Source organism: Thunnus albacares, chromosome 5 (genome assembly GCF_914725855.1).
Source record: "Thunnus albacares chromosome 5, fThuAlb1.1, whole genome shotgun sequence".
Taxonomy (NCBI): Eukaryota; Metazoa; Chordata; class Actinopteri; order Scombriformes; family Scombridae; genus Thunnus; species Thunnus albacares.
The window spans coordinates 30100988-30117033 of NC_058110.1; the positions used below are offsets into that span (position 1 = coordinate 30100988).

Sequence of the window (16046 nt, forward strand, 5' to 3'; positions counted from 1 at the left end):
TTCCCAAAATGTTAAACTCCTCATTTAAGGAAAAAAAAAAAAAAAGAAAGAAAAATAATGATATTTGATCTAGCACTGATCTGGTCTAACACTTTGAACACTGATCAACAGCAGTTTGTTTCCAAGTACCCCATCGCTCCCGAGTTATTCCGTTAAGAGTGCTTAATATCTACAAGAAATACACCTTAATTCTTAAAAATAAATATATGCATCAGAAGTAGTACATTATATTGCTACAGCGTCAGTCGTCTCGCCTCAGATCACCAAAATTTTTTTTTTTTTTTATATGATCTGCGTGTGCATACTATTTTTGGTCAATGGTAAAATAGGCTTTCAGCTCTCAGTAAGTTGGATCGACTTGTGGGAGTGTTCATAAGCCGAGTGTTATGCGAAAATGTTTGAGATGAAGTCGCGGAATCGTTTGGCGTACTGCTCGGGGTGGACTGTGGAGATTTCGGCGCCAGCCTGCAGCAGAGAGGGAAGAAGAAGAAGGAGAAGAAGAAGGAGAAGAGGGCAAAAAAAGGTCATCAGCATCATCCGTATGCATCGTACATTACCATGACATGACATCAGAGCAGACATCAAACGCTTTTAACCCTCAGCGCAGGTACGACTGAATGTTTTGAACAACTGACAGAGGCCCCTCCACCTCTCTTTTCCTTCCTCTGGTGTTTTTAACTCACCCCGTGTTTGACAGTTTTTGCTGCGTGAGCGGCTTTCTTCTTGGTGTCGTACTGAGTAAGTACGTCAATCAGGCCCATGAAGTAGACCTCCCTCTGAGGGGCTCCTGAGATGAAAGGAAGAGAACAATCAGGGTTATTTTATTGGGGTTTTTTTTTTTTTCCCTGACGGCGGCAGTGACAGGCCTCATATAATAATCATCAACCTGAAAGCTCCCTGTTAAAAAATGAATATCTATTATTTTTCCGGATGACCTAGATGATGATGATGATGATGATGATGATGATGGAGCTGAAATGATAACACGCAGAGAAACATTCAAGACAAACACATCCTGTCTTTCTGCAATCAGTTTGAGGCAGTAAACAATATTCTTGTGATGAAATGTGGATGAAATAGTAGTTTATAATAATTTAAACAATAATTGATTAATCATTTAAATCATTTATCAAGCAAAAAAGTCCCAATAAATGTAGGATGGAGCTTCTAGAGTTGCTGTTTCTCTCTGCTGCAACGATTAGTCGATCGTCAGGATAATAATCGACAATTATTTTAATAATCAAATGATCGTTTTAGTCATTTTGTTAAGAAAAAAAAGGACAAATATTTGCTGGTTGCAGCTTCTCAAGTGTGAGAAATTTAAGCTTTTTTGTGTCACACATGATAGTTAACTGAATTTCTTTGGATTGTAGACTGTTGATCAGACAAAACGAGACAATTAAAATCAATTAATCGATAATGAAAATAATGGTTACTTGCAGCCCTACAACATACAGTGCACTCTTCTCACACAACATTAAACATTTTGGAAAAAGTTAGATGAGAAGATTCATTCAACTCTCATTTTTGTCTGCTGTCTATATATATGAAGCTACAACCAGCAGCTGGTTAGCTTAGCTTAGCATAAAGACTGGAAACAGCTAGCCTGACTCTGTAAAAAGCTTCAGCAGACCTACTGAAACATGTCTTTTAAAATTAAACAGTTTGTACATTTCGGGGGAAATCTCTTTAGTGTGCATCATCGATATTCTCGACTAATTCATAAGAACAAGGGTATTTTCCTGAAATGTGTGCTGAGCTTCCTCCAACTTCAATTATTTTGCTTTTACAGGAAGTGCAGGTGGTGACAGCTGTCACTTCCTGTTTCCCATAAAATTCATTTTGATAACGTAAGAGCAGTGGTCCCATCGTTACCAGAATGATGTTCACACACACAATAAAAATGAACACAGTGTGGTTTATTGTGAAACTGGAGGTTATGAGCAGGCCATCTGTGGTTTGCTTACGTGACCAAAGAAGCAACATTGAATTTTATGATATTTACAGTAAAAGGTGATGAAGGAGAAAAAGGAAACAAAAACCTCTTTCCAGACATTACAGTTCGGTTATATTCACCTGGGCAGCTCCCGACCGCGTACACGTCCACGTAGGGGTCGAACTCTCCGGGCCCCAGAGGTTTGCAGCAGGACATGTAACCGGCGATTCCCTCCGGAGAGGTGCCGTAAGAGCCCACCGTCGGACCCGCTGCCAGGCCGTTCTCCGCCTCCTGTTCTTCCTCGTTGGAAACCTCCTCGCCTTCCTCCTCCTCCCGTTCGGCTCGGCCCACGTCGTGGATACCCAGCAGCAGGCTGTAGTCCATGATCTTCAGCTTCACCAGGAACTGGAGGGAAAAAAATGGGACATTTTACAGATGATGTTTAACTGTAAGAGGAAGTGCTTATTAAATTAACTGCAGCTGAACAACTGACACAAAAATAAACAGAAACAATTATCATTTAAGCTGTTTTTTCTTCCTTCATCTTCTCAAATCTGACGATTTAATGCTTTTCTGTGTTTTCTATGATAGAAAACTGAATATCTTCCAGTTTTCAGCTGTTGATCAGACAACAAAAACAATCTGAATATGTTAACTTGTGCTACAGGAACTTCTGATGAGTATTTTTCACATTTTTCTGACCAAACAAAGAGTAGATAATCACTACATTAACTGATAATGAAAATGACTATTAGGTAAAGCCCTAATATTAACTTGACGGTGGGAACATGCTGTGATTTTTGTCTATTTCCACAACAGTCAGAGTTTTGACATCCTCTTATTTCTGACTCATGTTACTGTCAATTTTTCTTGTGAAAACTCACCACAGGACGCACGGAAAACGCTGAATGAGGATTTATTTGAAGTTACATTAAGCCTGATGACTTGATGTTGTATTCGTAAACTGTAACACACACACATTACTCACTATCTCACACAGACCTGAATACACATCAGAGCTAAAATTAATCTGCAACTATTTTGATAATAATTATATCAATTTGTATATAATAATTAATCATTTTGAGTCATTTAAAAAAAAAAAAAATACAAAAATTCTTTGGTTTGAGCTTCTTAAATGTGAATATTTTCTGCTCTTTTTATTCATCAGTATCTTTGGGTTGTGGACTGTTGGTCCGAACAGAAAGACATGATGATCAACATTTTTCACCATTTTTCACCATTTTTCACCATCTTACAAACCAAATGATTATTCATCGGTAATGAAAATAATGGTTAGTTGTTGCCCTTATACACATCATTCATGTTATACACAATCAAAAGATTGTTTTAATTAATAAACTTGATTGCAGTTGTTTCCCCTACATATTAGCACCATGTTTTTAAGGTATTTTTATGGCTACGTGCAATAAAAACACAAATAACTAAAATATAAGTTCCTGCATTCCAGCACTTAAGAACAGCAAGTATATACATAACCTTAGCACCTGTAATACTCTTCAAAATATACTTTAATATATACTAAACATAAACTGCATGAACCTACATAATGTTAGAACATATACAGCATGTGATTACAACATAAAACAAATATCATTATGTGTCTAAATGGCTCTTTAAAAACAGTTGCAGATGAATGTTTTCTGGATGGATTTCATTAATTCAGCTCTAGTTTATGTTTTAATACACAAATGGATTTTACATCCTTCCTCTCCCTGCCAAAATGGCAACACAGGATTGTTTCCTCCCCCGGTGAGCTGATGCTGCCGCTGTGTGGTCGAGGTGAGCAACAACAACAGCAGCAGCAGCGGCAGCAGCAGGGTGTCAACATTTAAAAGAAATTCTCACCCACCTCCACGTCTCTGTTGAGTTTCTCCATGAACTTCTCCTTCTGCTCCTCGGTCACGTACACCTTCTGCATGTTGTTCCTGAAGTCCATGTCTTTGAAGGTGGGAAGCTCTTTCCCCTTAGAAATAAATTAAAAAAAACATCTTTAGTGGGATAAAAGAGGAGGAAGTCAGCTGATGGATAGTAAGCGAGAGGTTCTTTTTACCCTTTCTTTGTCACTTGCTTCACGAGCCACCAGAGAGCCCTGCGAAAAAAAAAAAAACAAACAGAAATAAAAACGGACACCTGTAGGACTTCCACATTGTTCTGTTCACCAGTGATGAGAAGCGATGCGGTTAGTTCCTCCTCACCTTCAGGTCGTACTTCCTGTGTACCACCAGTCTGTGGCTGAACATGTTCCTCATGACGATCAGGTACGTCTCCTCGCTCTCCACGCTGACCCGGTACATGCCCAGGAACTGAGGCAGCAGGGTGCTGCCGTGACATTTCACTATGTGCTGCAGGGAGGAAACACAAAACAGTGAATTTGCATGGCGGGGGAGCAGAAAGCGGAGTCTCGATGTTAAAAATGTCAGAGCGGTGAGAGAGGAGACGCGTTAACGGATGAGACATGAATATGTGATGTAGGCGTACAGGCTTATTCAGGTTAGACTTTTAGCTGTGTTCAACACTCACAGTTAAAATAGACGCTCACTTCAGACTGACCTCATTCACCGTCCCCTGAAACTCACTGAGCAGGATGTTAAAAGACATCGCTCTGCATGTCTGAACGCTGTTTTATATATCGATCGATTTAGCAGCTCCTACTTGTCAGACGGAGCGTCTGTGCGTGTGTGTGTGTGTGTTTGTGTTACATCCCTCTGCTGAATCTCAGCACTGACGGGTGAGAAGAAGTAGTCGGTGACTACACGGATGTCAGAGGACGCAGGGCAGCTTAAAACCTGTCCAGGCAACAGTGAACGATGCGGTAGTACACTACAGGGAATTGTGCAAAACAATTTTCTTCCTCTTACTGTTAAACTGTTCAGTACACACCAAACTAGGGCTGTGAGTCATGATTATCTTCATTGTTGGTTCATCTGCTGATTCATGTTTCAATCATTCAATTAACTGTTTATGAAATGTCAAAAAAGTAGTGAAAAATACCTGAAAACATTTTGTAAATTCATTATATTTTAATCAGACAAATTGATAAGTCGACTAACTCTTGCAGCACTAAACTGAACTGAATGACAGCAGCATACACCGACACTATAAATGGTGCACAATCTGTAATCAAATGTAAACACTGTAGCCTGCGCGAGGCGATACCACAAAATACTGATATTTGTTTAAAGGTAAAAGGTCCCTTTCAGACCTCCTGCAACAGCCCATGTTACAGTATAATAAGAGACAACTTAATGGTCATATTATATGTACAGGAATGTGATGAAGTGACTTGATATGTGAGGTATCTGATTTAATGGATTTCAACCTGTTTATTATATCCATGAATGATTTGCTGATTGAGAATGTACTCTGTCATTATATAAATCATTATATTAATACATACTGTCATTATACAATTATATATATGCTTCTGACTCAGTTTAACATCCATATATCATTCATAATGAGTAGCTGAAAAAGACTTAAGATGCCAATTTTCCATTTATACTTCATGTATGTGAGTGTTACTGATTCATGTGTTGCCTTTAGAAGCTGTCGGACAATTATGACGACACATAAAATGTCATATTTGGATCAAAAGTTTGAAAAGCTGCTCTAAAAGACGTCCTTAAGCCACAGATAAACTCCTGAGTGGATACGTAGTAGCTCTGTTTAAACAGCTTTCTGGAGTCCGCGTTCCACACGTGCTCAGTAGATCGGCGTCTACAGGAAGACGGCGTTGTGATGTCACAGCAAATCGGAGGTACGCGGATGTCCGCACAGAGCCTACGCGTACACCCTCTGATAGAGAAGCTTTACACCTGCCAAAAAAAATAGACCTTAACCCCCAAAACAGTCTGAGAATTCATCCAAATAAAACCAAAAAGCTGCAACAAGTACAACAACAACAACAACAAAGCCTTCTACAGACATTTTGAAACTAAATGTCGACAAGAAAACTGCGACCTGCAAACTCATGTCACGATCAACGAAGGAAAACAATGAGTTCATTCAGCGCCAAGTGAGTTAAAAAACCCCTCTGAAAAACAGAGCTGCCATTTTCCTCGTCTCCCTCCCCGTTTTATGTAGGCTGCGTAACCACAGGCTACACATTCCAATAAGAGCTCAAAGCAGCCAAAAGTTTACTCACTGGCATGTTTGCCTGAAGTGAGACCCAGTTTTTTCCAGAGTGTCCACCATAGACTGTATAAAAACAACTCAAATAATAATATAACTCCGCCATAATGAAATAAAAACCTGATAGAAACTAAATCAGGTGAAAGTGTGACCTCCTTCTTATCTCATCCTACAAACGTACTCCACTATTTACATGAACACAGATGAGCTGATAGGAACATTTGAATATCGTCAACAAAGCTAACAACGATATGAGAGAGTGTTTGTTCTGCGCTCTGCGGCACCGCGAATGTAACCACGGAAAGAGAGTCGAACAACCTCGGCTAACCTTGATGATGATGATGATGATGACAAGCAGGTTTTAAGCTACAGGGAGGTGTGAGGTCAGGTGTAGACGTGACTCGTCTGATGTTTTTTTAATGTTAAAGTTGCTGATGATTGTTTGTTTGAATGTTGTGGACGTCTGAGTGACTTTGTTGATTGGTGTTGGGCCGGTTTTCTTCAGCTAAATACCAAAACTAACTAAGTAACTGATGTAAAAAAAAAATAATAAAAAGGGACTCAAACGCAGGTTTCATTTACAGGAGGGGAATTACAATGATTTTACTTTATGAGTAAGCATTTAGGAGACTTTCTGTTTCATCACTTGGTATTTTTCCACTGTCTTCAGTGAACAAGAGCAAAGACAATAAGTTAATATAACAAATAAACACAGTGTGACACTTCTTAGTGAGTCCTGAGTGGTGATGAAGGACTTAGAGATGCTTTATACCTTCAGTTAAAGCAAACAAATGTTATATGATAGTTATGTCTCTTGCTTTTGAATTATACTGACTATTGATACTGATATATTATTTTGATTGTGTTGGTTTTTGTACCCTTAAATTGTTGTTAATGTTGTGGTGCCTTATTTAGCAGTTATTAACAGTATATAATCAGTTAATAAATGATTTATAACTCACTAGAATGTAGTTATAAGCAGATATGTGTTTATTAATGTATTGTCAATCCGCCGGTGGGCACCATGAGGTAGATGCTGGTGTATAAAATCGATAATGAATGACAATATAATAAAGTAAAACACAGTTATAATAATGTGAGTTATGTCTTGTAATGAACTGTAGACAAATACTGTACATAAATTAAGACTTTCAAATGTCTTTCTATCTGCTTAAAACTACATTATAGTATGTAAAAACTAGGAATGCAACTAACTATTATTATTATTATTATTATTGATTAATCTGTCTTCACATCCTCAAATGTCTCAATCAAAAGTCCACAACCAAAAAATATTCAGTCTAAATAAAACAGAACATTGTTACATTTGAGAAGTTGGAGCCAGAGAATTTAAATTTTTTTTAAAATTAATAAAGATAAGTAATTGACTATACATATATATATATTAGTAGCAACTGAAGTAGTTGGCGATTAATTGTGTGTGAATCGACTAATAAACCTTTTATTAAATGTTTACAGTATATACATAAATTCTGAATAGTGGCACTTTCAGTAAAGCCTTACTGTAATGTATTTTGTTGTATTCGTTGTATTCGTCTGACAGTTACAGATAATTAACAAATCTAAGTTTAGTGTCTTGCTCAAGGACACTTCAGCAGGGCAGACAGATGTTTTCCATCCTGGGGTTGAATACGAGTCCGTCCTCTTACTCACGACACCGTTCTGCTGCCGGCGGCCAGAAGTAATATCATCATATTTAGGTCAACTTCCCTCACTTACGGCAGAAAAAAAAAAAAAAAAAATTTCCCCCAGGAAGTTCTCATTTAGGAACTCTATGACAAAAACCTCTCCGGGGTTTTTTTTTTTTTTTTTCCAGCCACTAAAAGGTCCAAAGAAAGGTTACAGAGAGAATATAAGTGGGACACACAGCAGCACAGATGTGAAGCTTCATACACAGTTCAGTACAGCGGTCGGGAGGTGACTGATCCTGGTTCTGTGTGTGTAGACGTTACTGCGTCTGGAGACCCGACGGACGACGAGCTTCCTATGAATGACTGAATGAGAGGAAGGCAGATCCAGATGCTGATGGGAAGTTTTATTTATAGCCTGAGTTTCACTGCAGGATCAAACAGAAATAACCGGGACTTACTCCAAAATTCATGTCACCTATTTATTAACGCTGTTCCTTATCTCACATCAACAAGCTGGAAACTATAAAAATCTGTATTTTTCTTATTGTAAACAAATCCTATGAAAAGACAAAAACCAACAAGTAATTGATCCTAACAAGTCATATATGTCTCGTTCAAGAATCATTATAAACACATCAATGTGCCATATTAGCTGCACCTGTTTTTATTCGTAGTTTTAATTTGCTCATAATAAATAAAACCTGAGTGTAAAAGCTGAAAATTCAAAAAAATAATCTTGCAGAAATGTTTTTTCATTTGGCTGAGGTTGTATTGAGAAAAGCAAAATGCAACAAAGTGCACTGGAAACAGATTTAGCGATTAAATCATGATGTACATGAAGTTCGTAACTACACCGTCCTCTTCCCGTTGTCCTCATGAAACAAACAGAGACGTCAGGCGCCCACTTCTTCTTCTGAAATGATTTAATGTCCTCGACCGGAAAACTAGATGAACCGTCTCCAAATATTACAAAAAAAAAAAAGGCAGTGGATGGAATTTTCTTTTGTTAATATTCTGAAAGTTTGGTTCAAATTTGCGTTACATTTGGATGGAAACGTAGCTGCTGTTGCACTGACATGAACACGGTCGCTGTAGTTTACTAACCCGACTAGTCAATCCCACATACAACAAACACTCACTGAAGCATCAAATATGTATTATTCCACAACTAATTTATAAAGATGTTTGTCTTCAGTAGGAACAATGGCCTCGGGCCTGAGTGCACAGACAGGCAGGAAGAAGATGGAAACTAAAGAGACAAACTGACACGATGCTGATTTAAGTGTTTCGTTGGAGTTTTGCCAGAACATATCTAGAGAATATCCAGATCTTACCTGATGATACTCAGACAGGATGCTGTGCATGTCTGCGACGTCCTCGCTGGAGATCTGCTTGACGACCAGCGTACGGTCGTAGGAGTTGAGGAGCAGACCCTCCCCCTGGTCTTCTACGCTCCTCATCGGTGGGCTGCGGGTCAACGACACCTGGGAGGTTTAAGACGGAGAGCGCACACGGGTCAGCGTTGAAACCAGTATGCAAATGCATCGTTGTTAAACAAAATACACTTTAGTTTACTTTGGATTTTAATACATTTACTCAAACTGGACTGGATTATCTCTGTAGGGTGGGGGGGTAGGGTGCTACACCAGTAGCGACTACAGCCGCAATCACCTTCTGTCCTCCGCTCAAATTGAAGTCTAGTTCAGAGAGACACACATGCAGCTGTTTCCTGTTACTGAGTTTCATCAGTTGACTCATTAACTGTCAACTCTCACAACAAAAGGAAAAAAAAGTCAAAAATAAACTTTTTACGAGACCAAGATCCTGCCGGCTCGTCAGTGTCACGTTACAGTTGATTCTGTCTTTGCTGGTCTACGTTTATAAAGCCGAACTGATTTTATGTGCAGCGAGCGACGAGTATTTAACATCGCTGCAGATACCGGCCGCTTTCATACTGTAACAAACACCCTCATATACATTCAGGAAGAGACATTTCAATTAGTTTGCAAACTGTTGGACTTAATAATTAAATTACAGCTAAATAATTCTTATATTTAATACTAAGCTATAAGGTGGTGAAGGTCACATGGTTTTCCTGCAGAATATCAGTGTCTTTAAATGCTGTTCAGAGCGATAACTTATTATTATGAAGGAGGAGGGAATTTATTATCATTTATTACCCATCTCTCCCTGTAATATTAATCTTAGTCTGAATAGGGTTTAACACATGATTATCTTCTCCATTTAATTAGGAATGGCACACCCTGAGATGATTTTGACCTTCTTAAGATGCACCTGACACCTGAAAATAATCTCACATCACATACCTGATAGTCCAGATCCTCGATACCGAAGCGTTCCCTTAGATTTCGGAAGACCTGAGGACAGTATTCTTTAAACTTGAAATGTCCTGGGAGATTTTCTCTGCAAAGAGACGAGGAGGAGGAGGGAGGAGACTGAGAGGAAGCCGACTGAAAGCACATTTATTTATCATTTTTGTTCCTGTTTAAAAATCCCATGAAAAAAAAACAAAACCAACATTGTGTTAGTCCGTATCTCAATACTTTCCGGCTTCCTCAGCCTGTCTGGGCTCTAAAAACCAAGCCCACATTACACAAACAGGAGGGTAGAGGACATTTTTTGGGGACTATTTTCAGCTGCGGATGCTTAAAGATGTTCTCATTGATACAACTACGGAGCTTTAAGACACAGAGGAGGAAGATATAATCAGGCTTTAGACACTAACACAACACTAAATATGATTAATTGTTGGTTTCGGTGTTAGATGGGATTTGTTGACAATAAGAAAAATATAAAATCCATCAAGCTCTTCAGTCTGACAGACTTCAGGAATTTGTCATCTATCTCTTCTGTAAGTTTATCATAACAACAGATAACTGCTGCTGATTTTATCAATCAGGAACAAGTTGCTCCAAAGCTTCCGACAAGACGGCGGTTGTTCCAGATCTCAGATTCATGTTCAGTTTCAGTTTCTCAGTTCGGACTTCTCTACCGGGTTTCTTACTTGTTGAAGAGGTGGTTGTTCACTTTGATCTTAGTGTTTGCTTTGAAGTCGTCAGGCAGCAACATGACGGGAACAGGCACCTGGTTGAGATCGTTGATCTGCACACAGAAGGATTCATATACTGGTTACTTTCATGATTGATTATTTGGTGGATTAGAAGACATGTGCATCAGTGTTCACGATTTCCTAAACCTAAAGTGAGGTCATCAAACGTAGAACTGCAACGATTAATAGATTAGTCGATCGACAAGACATCTTAATCATTTCGATCCCTTTTTAAGCAAATATGCTACAAAAAATGATGGTTTCAGGTTCTCAAATTTGAGAATTTGCAGCTTTTCTTTGTCATATTTTACAGAAAACTGGGTTTAGGACTGTTGTTTGGACAAAATATGACATTTGATGACGCCATTCTAGATGTGTGGGAAATTGTGATGGACGTTTTTCACTGTATTTTATGTTTTATAAACACAAACAATTGATCGAAAAAGTCCTGTTTAGTCCAACCGACAGTACAAAACTTAAAGACATTTAGTTTTCTTTAATGTAAGAAGGGGATAGGCAGCAAATCCACATTCAAAAATGTCATCAAACAATTACAAAAATGATCGCCATTTAATTTTCTGTCAATCAACTAAATTTTTCATCAGCTGATCGTTGCAGCTCCAGTCTGAAACATTTTTAGAAGCAACAGAATTTGAATGAGCTTCACCGCCGACACTCTGACTGAAACTACTGTCGGTCGAAACAAACGTCTCTCAAACACTTGAGAGCGCAGATTATGTTACACTTGTCATGCTGCATTCTTTCACCCATCACATTCAATGAAACGAAGTTTCAGCAGCTTTAACCTTGAAAGGATTTGTTACATGGTCACGCTTTGTGTTTTGATATCTGTTACCATATTTGGTAAAAACGTGGAGTCCATAGTATTTTAAAAAGCATTTTAATAGCTGTTAACAAGAATTATTTTGACCCTATAATGTTCAGATCTGGTCGCAAATTTTAAAAACTGTGTTACAGAAACTGGCAGCAGTGGTGGAAAGTAATTAGGTGCATTTGATGCTACTTTATACTTCCACTCCACTACATTTATTTGACGGCTTTAGTTACTTTTCAGATGAAGATTTGACACAATAGGTAATATAACAAGCTTTTAAAATACAACACATTGTTAAAGATGAAACCAGTGTGTAGTCGGGGTCACATTTCACATGTCTATGAGTTGTTAACAGCTTCACCAAATAGTGATTTTTCCCTCTAAACTTCTCACATGCTTTCATTTCAATAAATATTCAAATGATCCAATATTTCACCATAAATCAAAGTTTAGAGAGAAAGTCCAAAAACTGAAAACAGATTTGTGTATCAGAACTTTGTTTTTTCATCTTTCCTCTCCCATTAATCATCTCACGACCCCTCAGATTTATCTGATGACCCTTTGGAGGGGCCCGACCCCTAGGTTGGGAACCACTGGACTAAACTAGTTAACTGTATATAAAGTAGTTGAAACTAGCTCCACCTCCAGCAGCTACAACAGCAACATGCTGCTCTAACACTGATGCTTCACTATTAATAATCTAATGATGTCATATATAACTATAATAATAACTGTAATACTTTAACTACATCAAGCTCATAATACTTATGTACTTTTACTTTAAGTCTCCCTCCTCTCAAAACTGGGTTTTCATCTTGTTCCTTCAGTTGGATGTTTGAGCTTCATTGTGCAGAATGATGTATAAGTATCATTTGTGACATCACAACTAGTTTGGAAGTCAATTCTGGTCCAATATTCAACTTACACAAGTGTGATGTGGAGACTTGAAGCCTCCAGTGCACAAACACTGAGAACGGACTTTACAGTGAAGTAGGAGACTTCTTGTGTCCAAAAGTTAAACTTCTGAAATGAAATATATTTGCATGTTTATAGATTCTGGAGTTTTTAATAAGGAAGAAGGGGGAGATGAAATTCTAAGGATTTTAACAAGATAAGTGAACTATTTTAGTGGAAAAAACATATGAGAAGCATTATTTATATACATTGTAAAACATGTCTGGAGGGGATTGTTAAGTAGGACTTTCCATGCAGGACTTTTACTTGTAATGGAGTGTTTTTACATTGCTGTACTGGTACTACAGTAAAGAATCAGAGTACTTCATCCACCACTGGTCTGCAGCTTCCAAACGATCAAACCTGTTGATGTTGGGTCAAAGTGTTGTCACAGAATCTGACAGGTCACTGATTTGGCTGTAACACCCTGTAACGCCATATAACACCCTACAAACCCCCATCAACGCCCTATAACACCCTGTAACACCATATAACACCCTAGAAACACCCTATAATACCCTGTGACACCCTCAACTCTCTGGAGATGTTACCCACCTGCCAGCAGGCACTATGTCTCACCTGCTAACGCTGTTGCTAACTGGGTAACGTTATGCTACATTCCCACAGCACAGATACAGTAGCGTCAAAGCGTTGTCACAGAATCTGACAGGTCACATATTTAGCTGTAACACCCTGTAACACCCTGTAATACCCTAACCTCTCTGGAGATGTTACCTACCTGACAACAGGCACTGTCTCTCATCTGCTAACGCTAACCGGGTAAGCTACATTTACACAGTACAGATACAGTAGCGTCAAAGCGTTGTCACAGCACCTGACAGGTTACATATTTGGCTGTAACACCCTGTAACGCCCTCACCTCTCTGGAGATGTTACCTACCTGACAGCAGACACTGTCTCTCACCTGCTAACGCTAACTGGTTATGCTACATTCCCACGACACACATATACAGTACACTGTGGTTCACATTAGCATTCACTGCAGCGTTAGCTTGCTGTGACTCACCGAGTGATTGACGCCCCACATAAAGACGCTGAGGACGGGGTCGCTGGCTCGAAACACTTTCACCTTCTGCTGGACGAAATGTTTCTTTTTCGTTTTAGTCTTGGGCGCCAGGATCACCATGGGACTGGAGGTGGCCGCCGAGTTACTGAGGGCAGCCATGACCGTAGACAGGCTCTCCTCGTCCCCGTACAGAGAGCTGGTGTGAGCGGTGACACTTCTTCTTCTTCCTCCTCCTCCTCCTGATGGCCGCCGTTAGTTACTGAGCTAAAACTAGCCTTACCGTCCCTCCTCTCCGCTCCTCCCCGGTTCTCTCACACACCGACACGGCGACGACAAATCAAAGGTCACCTGCCGAGCTCCGCAGGTGTTTCACTGACGCTGTTTTTTCTAAAGCGCGACACGAGCGAACAGGATGAACCATTAGCTAACTTCAACCATGCATGACTTCGTATTTCCAAAATGATCGCTGACAGCACATCACCGCCCCCTCGAGCCCACCCCCTGTTATTATACACCACGTGGTGAGGTTATGATTGACAGGTAGCAGGAACCAAATAAAACGATACTAATGCATCACGTGACTCTCGGGTTGGGCGGGTACATCGCTCAGACGTGGTGCGTTTAATGCTCGGAATTATCAGTTCTCAACCTCCACCGCATAAGTTATTGGACTAACAGAGTCAAAGAGGTATCCTTTAATATTTTTAACTCAAGAAAGATATTGATGTAAGTTGTAGCTTTTGTGGGGAGCTCAGAGAACCGCTGGTATATTTATTCATTCAGTTCATTTTCATTTCAAAGGGGCTTTATCGGCCTGGAAAACAGACGTTTACGTTGTCAAAGCAAATGTGAAATAAAAACAACGAAAAAAATGAAAATACAGATAAGTAAAAAAATAACTTGAGATAAAATAGAAAAATGTAACTTGCAGTTAAAAATTAAAAATAAAAATAAGTGAGAACCATATAAACACTGCAACAATTTTTTTTGTTTGTTTTAATGTTGTATTTGTTTTGCATGCATGCACTATAAGTATGTCTACGTACAGCGATCAGCACAGTGCAGATGGTCAGTGCAGGAATATGCAGGTGATTGACAGTCTTCATAGTGGTTGTATTCAATTCCATTTATTTTGGTCTCACCCACAAAACAACTGTGGAGTAAATTGTCAGGATTTATTGCTGATCATATCTACTCTCACTTTACATTACTTTGGAAAAATGTCTTGTTTGGATTCACTGAATATGACAGGAATCTCTGCTCTGCTGTTCTATGTGATTAATTTACTATCTATTTTGACAAAGAAGAAAAAGAAGAAAGACTAGGAAACACTCCAAATTGCAATCACCATTTCCCATCCCAACATTGATGTCTCTCAATCCCATACTTACAGTAATAATTTCTGGAAAAGAAATCCATCTTGGTATTACAGATTACACAAAGACAATAACATATAACACAAATGTTGTAAAAAGAATTACACAAAAGAACCAGAATTACCTCTCCACTCATGAGTGCACCTAACTCTCATTGCCTTCAGCCAAACTGACCATCTCTCTGTAAATTGTGTATTCTGTAAACTCAGCATAAAAGTTATTTTTTCCAGTGAGTAAATCTCTGTAATTACAGATTGCCACCTGTCAGAGGTTGGAGGTTCCTTCTTGAGCCAGTTCAGTGTTATTGCTTTTTTGGCTGCTGCCAGCAGTAAGTGCAATAAATATGTCCTCTCTCTGTCTTTAAAATTACATTTAGGCGTACTCCTCCTCCCTTGCTGAAAAATCCAGAATTTATGAATATGCAAACGTTGTTCATTTCAAAAGTTTAACTACAGACACAACATGTCTTTCTGAGAAGTCTGTTCTCAGTATATGTGTCCTGGAAGTTTCAAGCTTCCACATACTAGTGTAAGTTGCATTGGACCAATCCTACTCATAGGTACATGTCTTAAACTCAGGTCTTAGGGAAGCACAGGAAGTGTCATTCTGCATATACATCGTCTGCACAGTGAAGCTCAAACATACAAGTGAAGTAACAAAAGAACAACTAATTTTGAGTGGAAGAGGGTTTTAAACAGAGTAGCTTATAAAAAAAGGATAAAGGCAGTGAAACTGTTGGTTCAAACCTTGCAACTGTGTTTAAGCCTCTTATATATGTATTATGTATAACCTAGAGGGGGTTTTAACCTCTAGGGGGCAATGAGATCCCAAAACAAAGTCACAACATCACCAAGTACCAGTGGTGGAAGAAGCATCTTTATTTAAGTAAAAGTTGAAATACTGCAGTCTAGAAATACTCCAATACAAGTAAAAGTCCTGAATTCAAAGTGTTACTTAAGTAAACCTGCAGAAATATAAGCAGTGATTTGTACTTAAAACATCAAAAGTAAAAGTACTCATTATGCAGACTGGCTTCTCTAA

At 38.9% G+C, this 16046-nt stretch overlaps 1 protein-coding gene across 1 annotated transcript; it reads right to left on the minus strand.

Moving 5' to 3' along the window:
- On the minus strand, positions 1–14119 carry pip4k2ca (phosphatidylinositol-5-phosphate 4-kinase, type II, gamma a). Its single transcript, XM_044352724.1, has 10 exons — positions 13630–14119; positions 10769–10866; positions 10071–10167; positions 9078–9227; positions 4156–4302; positions 4011–4049; positions 3810–3923; positions 2077–2341; positions 684–787; positions 1–465 (listed from the first exon to the last, which is right to left on the minus strand). The coding sequence occupies exons 1-10, from the start codon at positions 13786–13788 to the stop codon at positions 385–387; spliced, it is 1254 nt and encodes a 417-aa protein (XP_044208659.1). The 5' UTR covers positions 13789–14119; the 3' UTR covers positions 1–384.
- Positions 14120–16046: the final 1927 nt, after the last annotated feature.

Bases quoted from the DNA above. Each gene is read 5' to 3' on its own strand.
- pip4k2ca (XM_044352724.1), bottom strand. From the start codon at position 13,788: ATGGCTGCCCTCAGTAACTCGGCGGCCACCTCCAGTCCCATGGTGATC. The intron at 3,924-4,010 runs GTAAAAAGAACC...TTTATTTCTAAG, and splicing joins AAGCAAGTGACAAAGAAAGG to GGGAAAGAGCTTCCCACCTT. The intron at 788-2,076 runs GTGAATATAACC...CTTTCATCTCAG, and splicing joins CGCGGTCGGGAGCTGCCCAG to GAGCCCCTCAGAGGGAGGTC.